At 56.2% G+C, this 12,924-nt stretch overlaps 1 protein-coding gene across 1 annotated transcript; it reads right to left on the bottom strand.

Moving 5' to 3' along the window:
- Nucleotides 1-760: 760 nt before the first annotated feature.
- On the bottom strand, nt 761-10,912 carry DCPS (decapping enzyme, scavenger). Its single transcript, XM_078882889.1, has 6 exons — nt 10,462-10,912; nt 8,291-8,486; nt 4,405-4,550; nt 3,348-3,461; nt 1,285-1,395; nt 761-1,127 (listed from the first exon to the last, which is right to left on the bottom strand). Exons 1-6 carry the CDS (start codon nt 10,675-10,677, stop codon nt 855-857), a joined length of 1,056 nt encoding a protein of 351 aa, XP_078739015.1. The 5' UTR covers nt 10,678-10,912; the 3' UTR covers nt 761-854.
- Between the last annotated feature and the right edge of the window lie 2,012 nt (nt 10,913-12,924).

Genomic DNA, 12,924 nt, shown 5'->3' on the forward strand with positions numbered 1-12,924 from the left:
GGTGAGAGGGGGGGGGGTAGCTCTTGAGCAGCTGGTGTTGAACCAGAAGTGTGGGAAGGTTGACGCCTAGCAGCTATTGTTAGACATGCTTTCAGCACTAGCCCTGGCCACTTCTCTGACCCTTGGGTTACACCCATTTCATACCCTTTATAAACCAAAAGTATGAATTAAGTTTGTTTTATACTGGTAGGAACCTTCTGGTTACAGCAGCCCATGGGGTTATTGTCCATCGTGCAGAGGGGCAGGGCTGGGTGGTGGGGAGGGGCTGGTCACCCTGTGGTACCCTTATAAAACTCAACGTTTAACCTACTCAGGCTTGCTTGTGCCCGCCCTCAGTCGGCCATATTTGTGGAATACACGCTGCCGTTGACCCTGGCCATTGACCGAGCAACCCAACGTTCCTACCAGCTCCCTCTGCAGGAATGTGCTCGGCATCTAGCACCAGTGCTGAGTGAAATCACCAATACTTTGGTGGAAGTAGTTGGTGGCGACTGTTTTAGAGCCCATAAAACAACTGCACAAGGAGTTAAGAAAACCCACAATTTTATTTGGCAAAACAAGCCCCGTCTGCCATTGTCTTATACCACAGTCTTACCTCCATGTCTGTTTAAAACACAGGAGGCTCTCGTCTCGACAGCTTTCTCCTGGCTCTAAGGCCTGCCAAAGCCAGTGGTGCCACCCTCCCCCCCCCCCCCCCCTTGTCCCCATTCTCAGGACAGTATTCTCACTGCAAGGCCTGCAGCAGAGGTCGCAACCGGGTACCTGAAGCCCGTACCCTACCCGATACCCGGCTACCCGTACCCAGCCTGCAGAAGCCAGTGTCACCCTCTCCATCTCTACCCCCCGTGTCCCCCTCACTGTGGTATTCTCCCAGCTTGCTGGAAAGCCTGCAGGAGGCCATCGCCCGCTCGCAGGGCGTAGGTGAGTGTGCGCCGTGCGTAGTGCTGGGGGTCGGCAGCCAGCGCCCGCAGCACGTCGCCCAGCAGGTGGGCCCGCTCCACCGCCCCGCCAGGGGCCTCCGCCCCCACGTGCGTCACGTGCACGTGCAGGTGGTAGTAGGAGGGCTGGTAGTGCAGGTAGCAGCGCAGGCGGCAGGCGGCCACGCCGTAGCGATCCAGCACAGCAGCCTGTGGCGGGAGGAGGGGGGTGAGTTGGGTGGTGGAGGTAGGTGGGTGGATAGGTTGGTAACTTTGTGCGTGTCGGGGTTGGTGAGTGAGGTGGATGGGTAGGTGGGTGGATCGGTTGGTAACGTGTCAGGGTTGGTGAGTGGGGTGGGTGGGTGACCTGGGTCTTGGTGAGGATGTTCTGCAGCAGGGGCAGGTGCTCCCCAGTGAGGTCGCGCAGAGACTTGAGCCCTCGCTTGTGGCAGATGGCGATGAGGTAGAGCTCATTCGTCTGCAGGCATGGATGTCGTCAACATGCATCAACACCACCACCACCAATGCCTTCAACACTACACTGTCTACTCTCACCACACTGTCTACACTCACCACACAGCACTGGGCCCTGTCTACACTCGCCACACTGTACAGTCTACACTCGCCACACAACACTGTCCACTGCCTACACTCGCCACACTGTACACTGCCTACCCTCACAACACTCCCCGCACTGTCTACACTCACCAACAAGGCTCTAGGCCCCGGCTCTAGGCCCCGGCTCTAGGCCCCGGCTCTAGGCCCCGGCTCTAGGCCCCGGCTCTAGGCCCCGGCTCTAGGCCCCGGCTCTAGGCCCCGGCTCTAGGCCCCGGCTCTAGGCCCCGGCTCTAGGCCCCGGCTCTAGGCCCCGGCTCTAGGCCCCGGCTCTAGGCCCCGGCTCTAGGCCCCGGCTCTAGGCCCCGGCTCTAGGCCCCGGCTCTAGGCCCCGGCTCTAGGCCCCGGCTCTAGGCCCCGGCTCTAGGCCCCGGCTCTAGGCCCCGGCTCTAGGCCCCGGCTCTAGGCCCCGGCTCTAGGCCCCGGCTCTAGGCCCCGGCTCTAGGCCCCGGCTCTAGGCCCCGGCTCTAGGCCCCGGCTCTAGGCCCCGGCTCTAGGCCCCGGCTCTAGGCCCCGGCTCTAGGCCCCGGCTCTAGGCCCCGGCTCTAGGCCCCGGCTCTAGGCCCCGGCTCTAGGCCCCGGCTCTAGGCCCCGGCTCTAGGCCCCGGCTCTAGGCCCCGGCTCTAGGCCCCGGCTCTAGGCCCCGGCTCTAGGCCCCGGCTCTAGGCCCCGGCTCTAGGCCCCGGCTCTAGGCCCCGGCTCTAGGCCCCGGCTCTAGGCCCCGGCTCTAGGCCCCGGCTCTAGGCCCCGGCTCTAGGCCCCGGCTCTAGGCCCCGGCTCTAGGCCCCGGCTCTAGGCCCCGGCTCTAGGCCCCGGCTCTAGGCCCCGGCTCTAGGCCCCGGCTCTAGGCCCCGGCTCTAGGCCCCGGCTCTAGGCCCCGGCTCTAGGCCCCGGCTCTAGGCCCCGGCTCTAGGCCCCGGCTCTAGGCCCCGGCTCTAGGCCCCGGCTCTAGGCCCCGGCTCTAGGCCCCGGCTCTAGGCCCCGGCTCTAGGCCCCGGCTCTAGGCCCCGGCTCTAGGCCCCGGCTCTAGGCCCCGGCTCTAGGCCCCGGCTCTAGGCCCCGGCTCTAGGCCCCGGCTCTAGGCCCCGGCTCTAGGCCCCGGCTCTAGGCCCCGGCTCTAGGCCCCGGCTCTAGGCCCCGGCTCTAGGCCCCGGCTCTAGGCCCCGGCTCTAGGCCCCGGCTCTAGGCCCCGGCTCTAGGCCCCGGCTCTAGGCCCCGGCTCTAGGCCCCGGCTCTAGGCCCCGGCTCTAGGCCCCGGCTCTAGGCCCCGGCTCTAGGCCCCGGCTCTAGGCCCCGGCTCTAGGCCCCGGCTCTAGGCCCCGGCTCTAGGCCCCGGCTCTAGGCCCCGGCTCTAGGCCCCGGCTCTAGGCCCCGGCTCTAGGCCCCGGCTCTAGGCCCCGGCTCTAGGCCCCGGCTCTAGGCCCCGGCTCTAGGCCCCGGCTCTAGGCCCCGGCTCTAGGCCCCGGCTCTAGGCCCCGGCTCTAGGCCCCGGCTCTAGGCCCCGGCTCTAGGCCCCGGCTCTAGGCCCCGGCTCTAGGCCCCGGCTCTAGGCCCCGGCTCTAGGCCCCGGCTCTAGGCCCCGGCTCTAGGCCCCGGCTCTAGGCCCCGGCTCTAGGCCCCGGCTCTAGGCCCCGGCTCTAGGCCCCGGCTCTAGGCCCCGGCTCTAGGCCCCGGCTCTAGGCCCCGGCTCTAGGCCCCGGCTCTAGGCCCCGGCTCTAGGCCCCGGCTCTAGGCCCCGGCTCTAGGCCCCGGCTCTAGGCCCCGGCTCTAGGCCCCGGCTCTAGGCCCCGGGCTCTGCCAGCCCCCCACAGTCACCTGCTTCTGGTCCCACTTGAGGTCGGGCAGCAGCACGAAACCCGTCTCTGGGTCGGGGTCTTCAAACACGACCCGCTCCACCTCTGCCTTCTTATCCAGGATGTTATACACCCACTGGTCACACACACACACATACACATGTTACACACATGTTATACACATGTTATACACCCACTGATCACACACACGTTATACACCCAATGGTCACACAAACATGTTATACGCCCAATGATCACACAGTAATAGTGCTGGCTGCTGACGAAAAGTGGTATGGCAGTACACACGTCAGCAGCACACGCCACCGTGCTCACCACCGCTGGGCGCCGCTAGACAGCCTGCCAACTGCACTAGCTGGATAGTGCCGCCAACAACAGACGGTTGTGTGCGATAGAGATAAATGGTGGCCCCCTTTGCGTGCGGGAATAAAGGTGGATCAAATGATTGGTGTCTCCGAGCTGTGTCACCACACGTTATACACCCACTTGTCACCACCACCCGGTGGTGGTGATGTCACCATGCCGCTTGCGCCAGCCGACGTGCGCTTTGAGACCACGCGAAGTGTCGAAGGCTTGCTGCTGGCAGGTCATGGGGCAGACCCAGCGGGTGACATGGGTTGACTGGCAGATGCACTACTGTGCCAGGCTAGGTGCAGGAGGTCACGGGGCAGACCCAGCAGGTGACATGAGTTGACTGAGATGACTGGCAGATGCACTGCTGTGCCAGGCTAGGTGCAGGAGGTCACGGGACAGACCCAGGTGGTGACATGAGATGACTGGCAGATGCACCACTGTGCCAGGCTAGGTGCAGGAGGTCACGGGACAGACCCAGGTGGTGACATGAGATGACTGGCAGATGCACCACTGTGCCAGGCTAGGTGCAGGAGGTCACGGGACAGACCCAGGTGGTGACATGAGATGACTGGCAGATGCACCACTGTGCTAGTGAGAGGTGATGGCGTGCTAGCGACAGGTGTGTGTGCTAGCGACAGGTGTGTGTGCTAGTGACAGGTGTGTGTGCTAGTGACAGGTGTGTGTGCTAGTGGGAGGTGTGGCCGTGCCTGCAGGCTGAAGTTGCTGGTCTGCAGGAAGGGCAGCGTGGTGGAGCGGTAGTCCGAGTCGGTCTCCTCGATGAGGAACGCCTCCCGGCGCTCGTACTTGAGGAGGTGCAAAGGGGTGGCCGGGCAGATCACGGTGGCCTTCATCTCTACACGCGGGAGACAGGACGTAGAAACGCGGGGATATACAGGTGTAGAGAAGTTCCGACGGACGTACTCGGAGGTAAGTGAAGGGCTTTCGCCAGGGTTTATTAAAGCTGTTACAATATTACACAGCAGGGTACACAACTCCCAGGGGCTAGGGGGGACTCCTACTCTGAGTCCGGGTCCCTGCCGGCTAGCTCCGGTCTCTCCCTCTCTCGTGTCGGATCGGGGACTCTGCCGAATCCACCGAGCGGAGAGAGAGAAGCGCCTCTACGGCTACCACCGGCTTCTCCCCAGACTCGCCACTCGATCCCTCTCTCTACCCCTGGCTCCCTCTTCACCCTGCTTACTCTACCTGTTACCACGGTGACCCCGCTCACGTCACGGTGTATCCCTTAAGTTCCCTAGGAGACGTGACGTCATCGCACTGAACGGCACACCTGACGTCACGTCCCCATTTTACTCCTCTACACAGGTAGCAACAGCAGCTCCACACTGCCCACCAGGGATTAGTTGTCTGTCTGTCGTGCATAGCCACGCCCTCGATTTGTATTTCATAGAGCGCTTAGGGCGGGCTCGGCACCACGTGACGCGCCGCGTGACGCGCCGCGTGACACGGATCGCACGAATGCGCCGTCCAACCAAGTTCCTACCTGCCCACTCCGTAGGAACGTGTTAGAGACGCGGAGAAATAAGTCACACAGCGGCATGGCCGGGGCCGATCACAGTCGCCTTTAACTATACACACAGCAACATGGAGACCCGGGGATATAGAGATACGGGGATATCAAAACACAGGGATACATAGAAATGGGGATATAGAGACACAGATAAGAGTCATAAAAAAATAAGTGACACATTAGAGTGGCCAGAGCAGATAACAACAGGAGCATTCAACTATGCGGAGACACGGTGACACGGAGACACCGGGAGACAGAGACACGGAGACACGGTGACACGGAGACACCGGGAGATGGAGACACGGAGACACGGAGACACGGTGACACGGAGACACGGTGACACGGAGACACGGAGACACGGTGACACGGAGACACGGAGACACGGAGACACGGTGACACGGAGACACGGTGACACGGAGACACGGAGACACGGAGACACGGTGACACGGAGACACGGAGACGCGGTGACGCGGTGACGCGGAGACGCGGAGACGCGGTGACACGGAGACACGGTGACACGGAGACACGGTGACACGGAGACACGGAGACACGGTGACACGGAGACACGGAGACACGGAGACACGGTGACACGGAGACACGGTGACACGGTGACACGGAGACGCGGTGACGCGGTGACGCGGAGACGCGGAGACGCGGTGACACGGAGACACGGTGACACGGAGACACGGTGACACGGAGACACGGAGACACGGTGACACGGAGACACGGAGACACGGTGACACGGTGACACGGAGACACGGTGACACGGAGACACGGTGACACGGAGACACGGAGACGCGGTGACGCGGTGACGCGGAGACGCGGAGACGCGGTGACACGGAGACACGGAGACACGGTGACACGGAGACACGGTGACACGGAGACACGGAGACACGGAGACACGGTGACACGGTGACACGGTGACACGGAGACACGGTGACACGGAGACACGGTGACACGGAGACACGGAGACACGGTGACACGGAGACACGGAGACACGGTGACACGGTGACACGGAGACACGGTGACACGGAGACACGGTGACACGGAGACACGGAGACACGGAGACACGGAGACACGGAGACACGGTGACACGGAGACACGGAGACACGGAGACACGGTGACACGGAGACACGGAGACACGGTGACACGGAGACACGGTGACACGGAGACACGGTGACACGGAGACACGGTGACACGGAAACACGGAGACACGGTGACACGGAGACACGGTGACACGGAGACACGGTGACACGGAGACACGGAGACACGGAGACACGGTGACACGGAGACACGGTGACACGGAAACACGGAGACACGGTGACACGGAGACACGGAGACACGGAGACACGGAGACACGGTGACACGGAGACACGGAGACACGGAGACACGGTGACACGGTGACACGGAGACACGGTGACACGGTGACACGGAGACACGGAGACACGGAGACACGGTGACACGGAGACACGCGGACACGGTGACACGGTGACACGGAGACACGGTGACACGGTGACACGGAGACACGGTGACACGGAGACACGCGGACACGGAGACACGGAGACACGGAGACACGGTGACACGGAGACACGGAGACACGGAGACACGGTGACACGGAGACACGGTGACACGGAGACACGGTGACACGGAGACACGGAGACACGGAGACACGGAGACACGGAGACACGGTGACACGGAGACACGCGGACACGGTGACACGGTGACACGGAGACACGGAGACACGGTGACACGGAGACACGGAGACACGGTGACACGGAGACACGCGGACACGGAGACACGGAGACACGGAGACACGGAGACACGGTGACACGGAGACACGGAGACACGGAGACACGGAGACACGGTGACACGGAGACACGGAGACACGGAGACACGGAGACACGGAGACACGGAGACACGGAGACACGGAGACACGGAGACACGGTGACACGGAGACACGGAGACACGGTGACACGGAGACACGGAGACACGGAGACACGGTGACACGGAGACACGGAGACACGGTGACACGGAGACACGGAGACACGGAGACACGGAGACACGGAGACACGGTGACACGGAGACACGGAGACACGGTGACACGGAGACACGGAGACACGGAGACACGGAGACACGGAGACACGGAGACATGGGGAGATGGAGACACGGAGACAGGGTGACACGGCACCATGCCGTCTGCTTCGCTCACAGCGGACGTGAAAAGATCCCGAGGCGTGTTCGGTCGTCGTTGCCGCAATTTGCGGAATAGAAGACGAGTTACACGGCACACACGTCACCCACTTGGGACCACGCGCGGACGCAGCGCCAATCGGCGGCGGGGAAAATCCGCCATGACCCTCCTGAAAGTCAGTCGCGAGACTCGGTGATTCTCTCCCGCCGGATCAACGAGCCGATTCGTCGTTACAATTTACTTCCGTGCCGTTCCTCTTATTGCTACGAAACCTTGAACCCCGTGGCTACGGCACCGCATGGGCACAAAAGGCAGGGGGAGTGGGAGAGGGGACGCTGGAGACACAGGACGGGCACTGGCGAGGAAAGGGAGCGGAGATACGGCAGCCAAGGCTCAGGAGAGGTGAGGAGAGCTGCTACATTAAGGAGCGGTGTCTTTATCCGATTGATCCGACCGCTACGATTGATCCAATAGTTACGATTTATCTGATTGATACGATTGATCCAATTGCTACGATTTATCTGATTGCTACGATTGATCCGATTGCTACAATTGATCCGATTGCTACAATGTCTACGATTGATCCAATTGCTATGATTTATCTGAATGATCCAATTGCTATGATTCATCGTATCTCTACAATTGCTATCATTAACCCGATTGCTATGATTGATCAAATTGATCAACTTGCTAGGATTGATCAGACTGCTGCTATTGATCCGATTGCTATGATTAATCGTATGACTACAATTGCTACCATTAACCCGATTGATATGATTGATCAAATTGATCAACTTTCTACGATTGATCCGATTGATCTACTTGCTACGATTGATCCGAATGCTGTTGCAGTGACCGACGGCTGTGCACGCACCGCTGCTCCCTGGCGGAGGCCGTGCCGTGTAGGTGCCGTAGATGTCGTTGTGGAGGTCTCCCTGCAGCGCCGTGTCCCCACTCAGCAGGGCGGGCAGCTGAGACTCGCAGAACGGAGTCTTCTCCAGGATCACGACGGCATCACGAGCCTCCTCCTCCTCCTCACCATCACCACCATCGTCACCACCATCGTCACCCTGCGGGAGCAGCAATAGGCATTTTTGGACCATCTTATCTGACAGGCACTATTTTACTTTACCGAGTGTTAACATCCCCAGTGTTTAACAGTACTCTCTCTTTATTGTCAGCCAACACTGGTATCAACAACATGGGCATTTTCGTTCTCTGCCATCATGTGCACCAACAGGTGCTTGTGCACAGGCATGGCCACGCCCACGTGCACCTCGTGATCTCTGTTAGCCCCGCCCCCACCTCCCGATACGTTCCATTCATTGGCTACCACATTCTGATAAGCCCCTCCCCCCCTCTCCTCCCCCTTAACTTGTATTTAAGAACTTGCATCTTGGAATCCCTGCCTCACTTGATACAGCAAATCTGGCTGTGACGGTCCCAATCTGATGACGGAGACTTGTGTTGCCTCCGAAACGTCGTGATTTTATTATTTTATTTTTTATTAATTTTAATTTAATGTTTTACCTACATGGTAACTTTACCCAAAGAACTAAGAGTATGGGGTTCAGAGGTTATTCATTCCAGTTGAAGTTATTCATCGTCGTCGTCATCGTCGCTTTAAAGAAAACTCGTGTCATTGTCCCGGGTTGGCGGATCAACAACAACTAGTGGCGGTGACGTCACCACGGCGCTTGTGCCAGGCTAGGTGCACGTTGAGGCTTCCACGTGAAGTGTCGAACGCCCGCTGGCAGGAGGAGGTTACAAGACCCGGCAGGTGCCACGGGTCGACTGAGTGGGATGAGGGGCCGATGCGTGAGGGCCTTCATCCAGCAGTGGATAGAGCACGGCTGACGGTGGCGATTTAAGTTAATTGTAACGACAATAACGACAATAACGACAATAACAACAATAACAACAAAATTAACGACAATAACAACGACAATAACAACGGAATGAAAGGGAAATAATAAAATAATATAAATATAAAACAAGCAGGTGAAATAATAAAATAATATAAATATTAAACAATATTATTTTTGATGTATATTATTTTATTATTTCCCTTCTACGTGACTTTACCGAAAGAAACAAGAAGATGAATCCCTGCAGCCACGAAAGCTTTAAATCAAAATCACGACAACAATAACGTCACCAACAATAACGCCAACAACAATAATAACAAAATTAACAATAACGATAACAACGTCAACAACAATAACAACAAAATGAACAATAACGATAACAATAACGTCAACAACAATAACGTCAACAACAATAATAACAAAATGAACAATAACGACAACAATAACGTCAACAACAATAACAACAAAATGAACAATAACGATAACAATAACGTCACCAACAATAATAACAAAATGAACAATAACTATAACAACAACGTCAACAACAATAACGCCAACAACAATAATAACAAAATGAACAATAACTATAACAACAACGTCAACAACAATAATAACAAAATGAACAATAACGATAACAATAACGTCAACAATAATAACAAAATGAACAATAACGATAACAATAACGTCAACAACAATAACGCCAACAATAATAACAAAAGTAACAACAATAACGTCACCAACAATAACGTCAACAACAATAACGTCAACAACAATAACGTCACCAACAATAACGTCAACAACAATAACGTCAACAACAATAACGTCACCAACAATAACGTCAACAACAATAACGTCAACAACAATAACGTCAACAACAATAACGTCACCAACAATAACGTCAACAACAATAACGTCACCAACAATAACGTCACCAACAATAACGTCAACAACAATAACGTCAACAACAATAACGTCACCAACAATAACGTCAACAACAATAACGTCAACAACAATAACGTCACCAACAATAACGTCACCAACAATAACGTCAACAACAATAACGTCAACAACAATAACGTCACCAACAATAACGTCAACAACAATAACGTCAACAACAATAACGTCACCAACAATAACGTCAACAACAATAACGTCAACAACATTAATATAAAAATACCTTCGTCTCCCCGCTCCACTTGGCGTGCAGGAAGACGACCTTCTGCCTCGGGTTGTCGTTTAAGACCCGGACGAGTTTGAAGCCGCGAAGCGACGTCAACGTCTCGCCCGAGGCGACCACTTTGCGCTTCTTCTTCTGCTGCTGCTGTGAGGCGATTGAGTTCCCCTCCTCAGGAGGAGACGAAGAAGACGACGACGAAGACGAAGCGGCCGCCATTTCACTCGCCAAGCTGCCGCCGCCGCCACCGCCGCTCGCTCATTTCCCGCCAAAATCGCGAGCGCGTCCATTACACCTCCCCCACTCAACTCCCCAACAGGATGGTGGAGAGTTTGATGTTTGAAGTTGATGTTAAAAATAAATATCGACACAATTACGCGTCAAATATGGATTATGTGAGGGAAACATACTGCCAGCTTGCTTTGTTATTTGTATATTCGAAACGTTTATTTTAGCCCGATTATGCATGACGTCGGGCACTCGGCGGCCATCTTGCGTAGGGAGAAGGTGGAGTGACGCGCTGGGGATGCGGTGTGGACCCTGTATGGGGTGACGTCACGTGCCCTGTATGACTCATTACCCCGTAGTAACATGGCCGACTGGTACTCGGTCCTTGACTTACGAACACTTTACTTACGAGCACTCGACTTACGAACACCCGACTTACGGACACCCGACTTACAAACGCCCGACTTACGGACACCCGACTTACGGACGACCGCACTTACGGACACCAGCTTCCGCGAACTCTTTTATTGTAACATCGACTTAAAACGCCAACTCTCGCTTGCACATTGATCTGTTTTGTTCAGCTCAGCGATCCTCCGCGCGATGTTAACGAGTCGGCCTCGTGCTGGGAGTGAGAATTTTAAATTTTAAATAGATTGTGCTCCGACTTACGAACGGGCCACAGGAACGAATTGTGTTCGTAAGTCGGGGACTGATGGGAGAACGGCTTCTTGCGTTCTGGCCGAAACGTCGTGAGAATTGTATTTTATTATGTTTTATTTTTATTATTTTATTATTTCCCTTATACGTGACTTTACCGAAAGAACCAAGAAGATGAATCCCTGCAGTCACGAAAGCTTTAAATCGAAATTTGACTGATGGGAACTTGTGTTGCCATGTCAATAGGGTTTACCCATTCTAGCCATAAAACAGGTGTTGAGATGTTGAAGCTTTCGTCACGTGCGTGACTTTTTACTTTTAAGTGACTTTACCGAAAGAACCAAAGAGTATATGTGTTACGATGTTGTAAGGAATCAAGTCTGCATTCGCCACATGCAAACACAATGTGCTGTGTGCTGTGCTTTTACCCTTTCTGGCAAAACATTGCCAGAAAGGGTAGAAGCTATTCTGAATTGTACTGGTAGGAACCTCCTGGTTACACCAGCCCACAGGGGATTATTGTGTCCGTCGTGCAGGGAGGGGCTGGGGAGGGGCTGGGAGGGGTGGGGAGGGGCTGGGTGGGGAGGGTGGGGCTGGGTGGGGAGGGGCTGGGTAGGGAGGGGCTGGGTGGGAAGTGTGGGGAGGGGCTGGGTGGGGAGGGTGGGGAGGGGCTGGGTGGGGAGGGTGGGGAGGGGCTGGGTGGGGGGTGGGAGGGGTGGGGCTGGGTGGGGAAGGGCTGGTCACCCCGTGGTGCCCTTATAAAACTCAACGTTTCACCTACTCACGCCGGCTTGTGCCCGCCCTCACAGTCGGGCATATTTGCGGAATACACCACGCCCTGGCCGTTGACCCTGCAGGCCATTGACCCAGCAACCCGACGTTCCTACCAGCTCCCTCCGCAGGAGGAATGTGTTTCTACTTTCATTCTGGCAAAAGGTATGCTATGACACAGCTGCTGCTCGCCCCGAGCTTTGAACGCTGTGATGCGTGTGGCATTGCCCTAGTGCTGCCCGCCTTGAGGCGTCGTTCTCTCGTCTGACACCGGCGGTGAGAGAGGGACTAAGGGTTTCTTTGGGGCGGAATCTGCAGATCTTAACTACCTTGAAGGGGGTGGTGGGGTGGATTAATCGACTCATGAATATGAAAGCGGTGGTTGCCAGCCCGTGCAAGGCTCTAAAACCACCGAGTCAGACCTCTCCTGAACTCATCTTCTTGGTTCTTTCGGTAAAGTCACGTAGAATGGAAATAATAAAACAATAAAAAATTAACCCGTAAAAACAAAGTTTTTCACTATAAATCCTTTATATGCGTGGCGGCTAGAGTCCTCTCGTCCTCTGGCTTGAGATTGCTGCCAGCTATGGGTCAGATGATTGCCTGCCACCATTAAGCAATTGGTAATTAAATATCTTTTTTTCCTAAAAAGTGTAAAATTTTGGAAAAAAATTTTCACGAAAATAAATTGTCACGCACAACGAGTCTGTGTGCAAAATGTCATCTCGATTGGATCACGGGAAGTGGGTTAAAAAACGACCGAAAGATTTGCACGGTCGTAAGCGCGCAAGCAAGCAAGCAAGTGAA

Source organism: Lampetra fluviatilis, chromosome 68, assembly GCF_964198595.1.
Source record: "Lampetra fluviatilis chromosome 68, kcLamFluv1.1, whole genome shotgun sequence".
NCBI lineage: Eukaryota > Metazoa > Chordata > Hyperoartia > Petromyzontiformes > Petromyzontidae > Lampetra > Lampetra fluviatilis.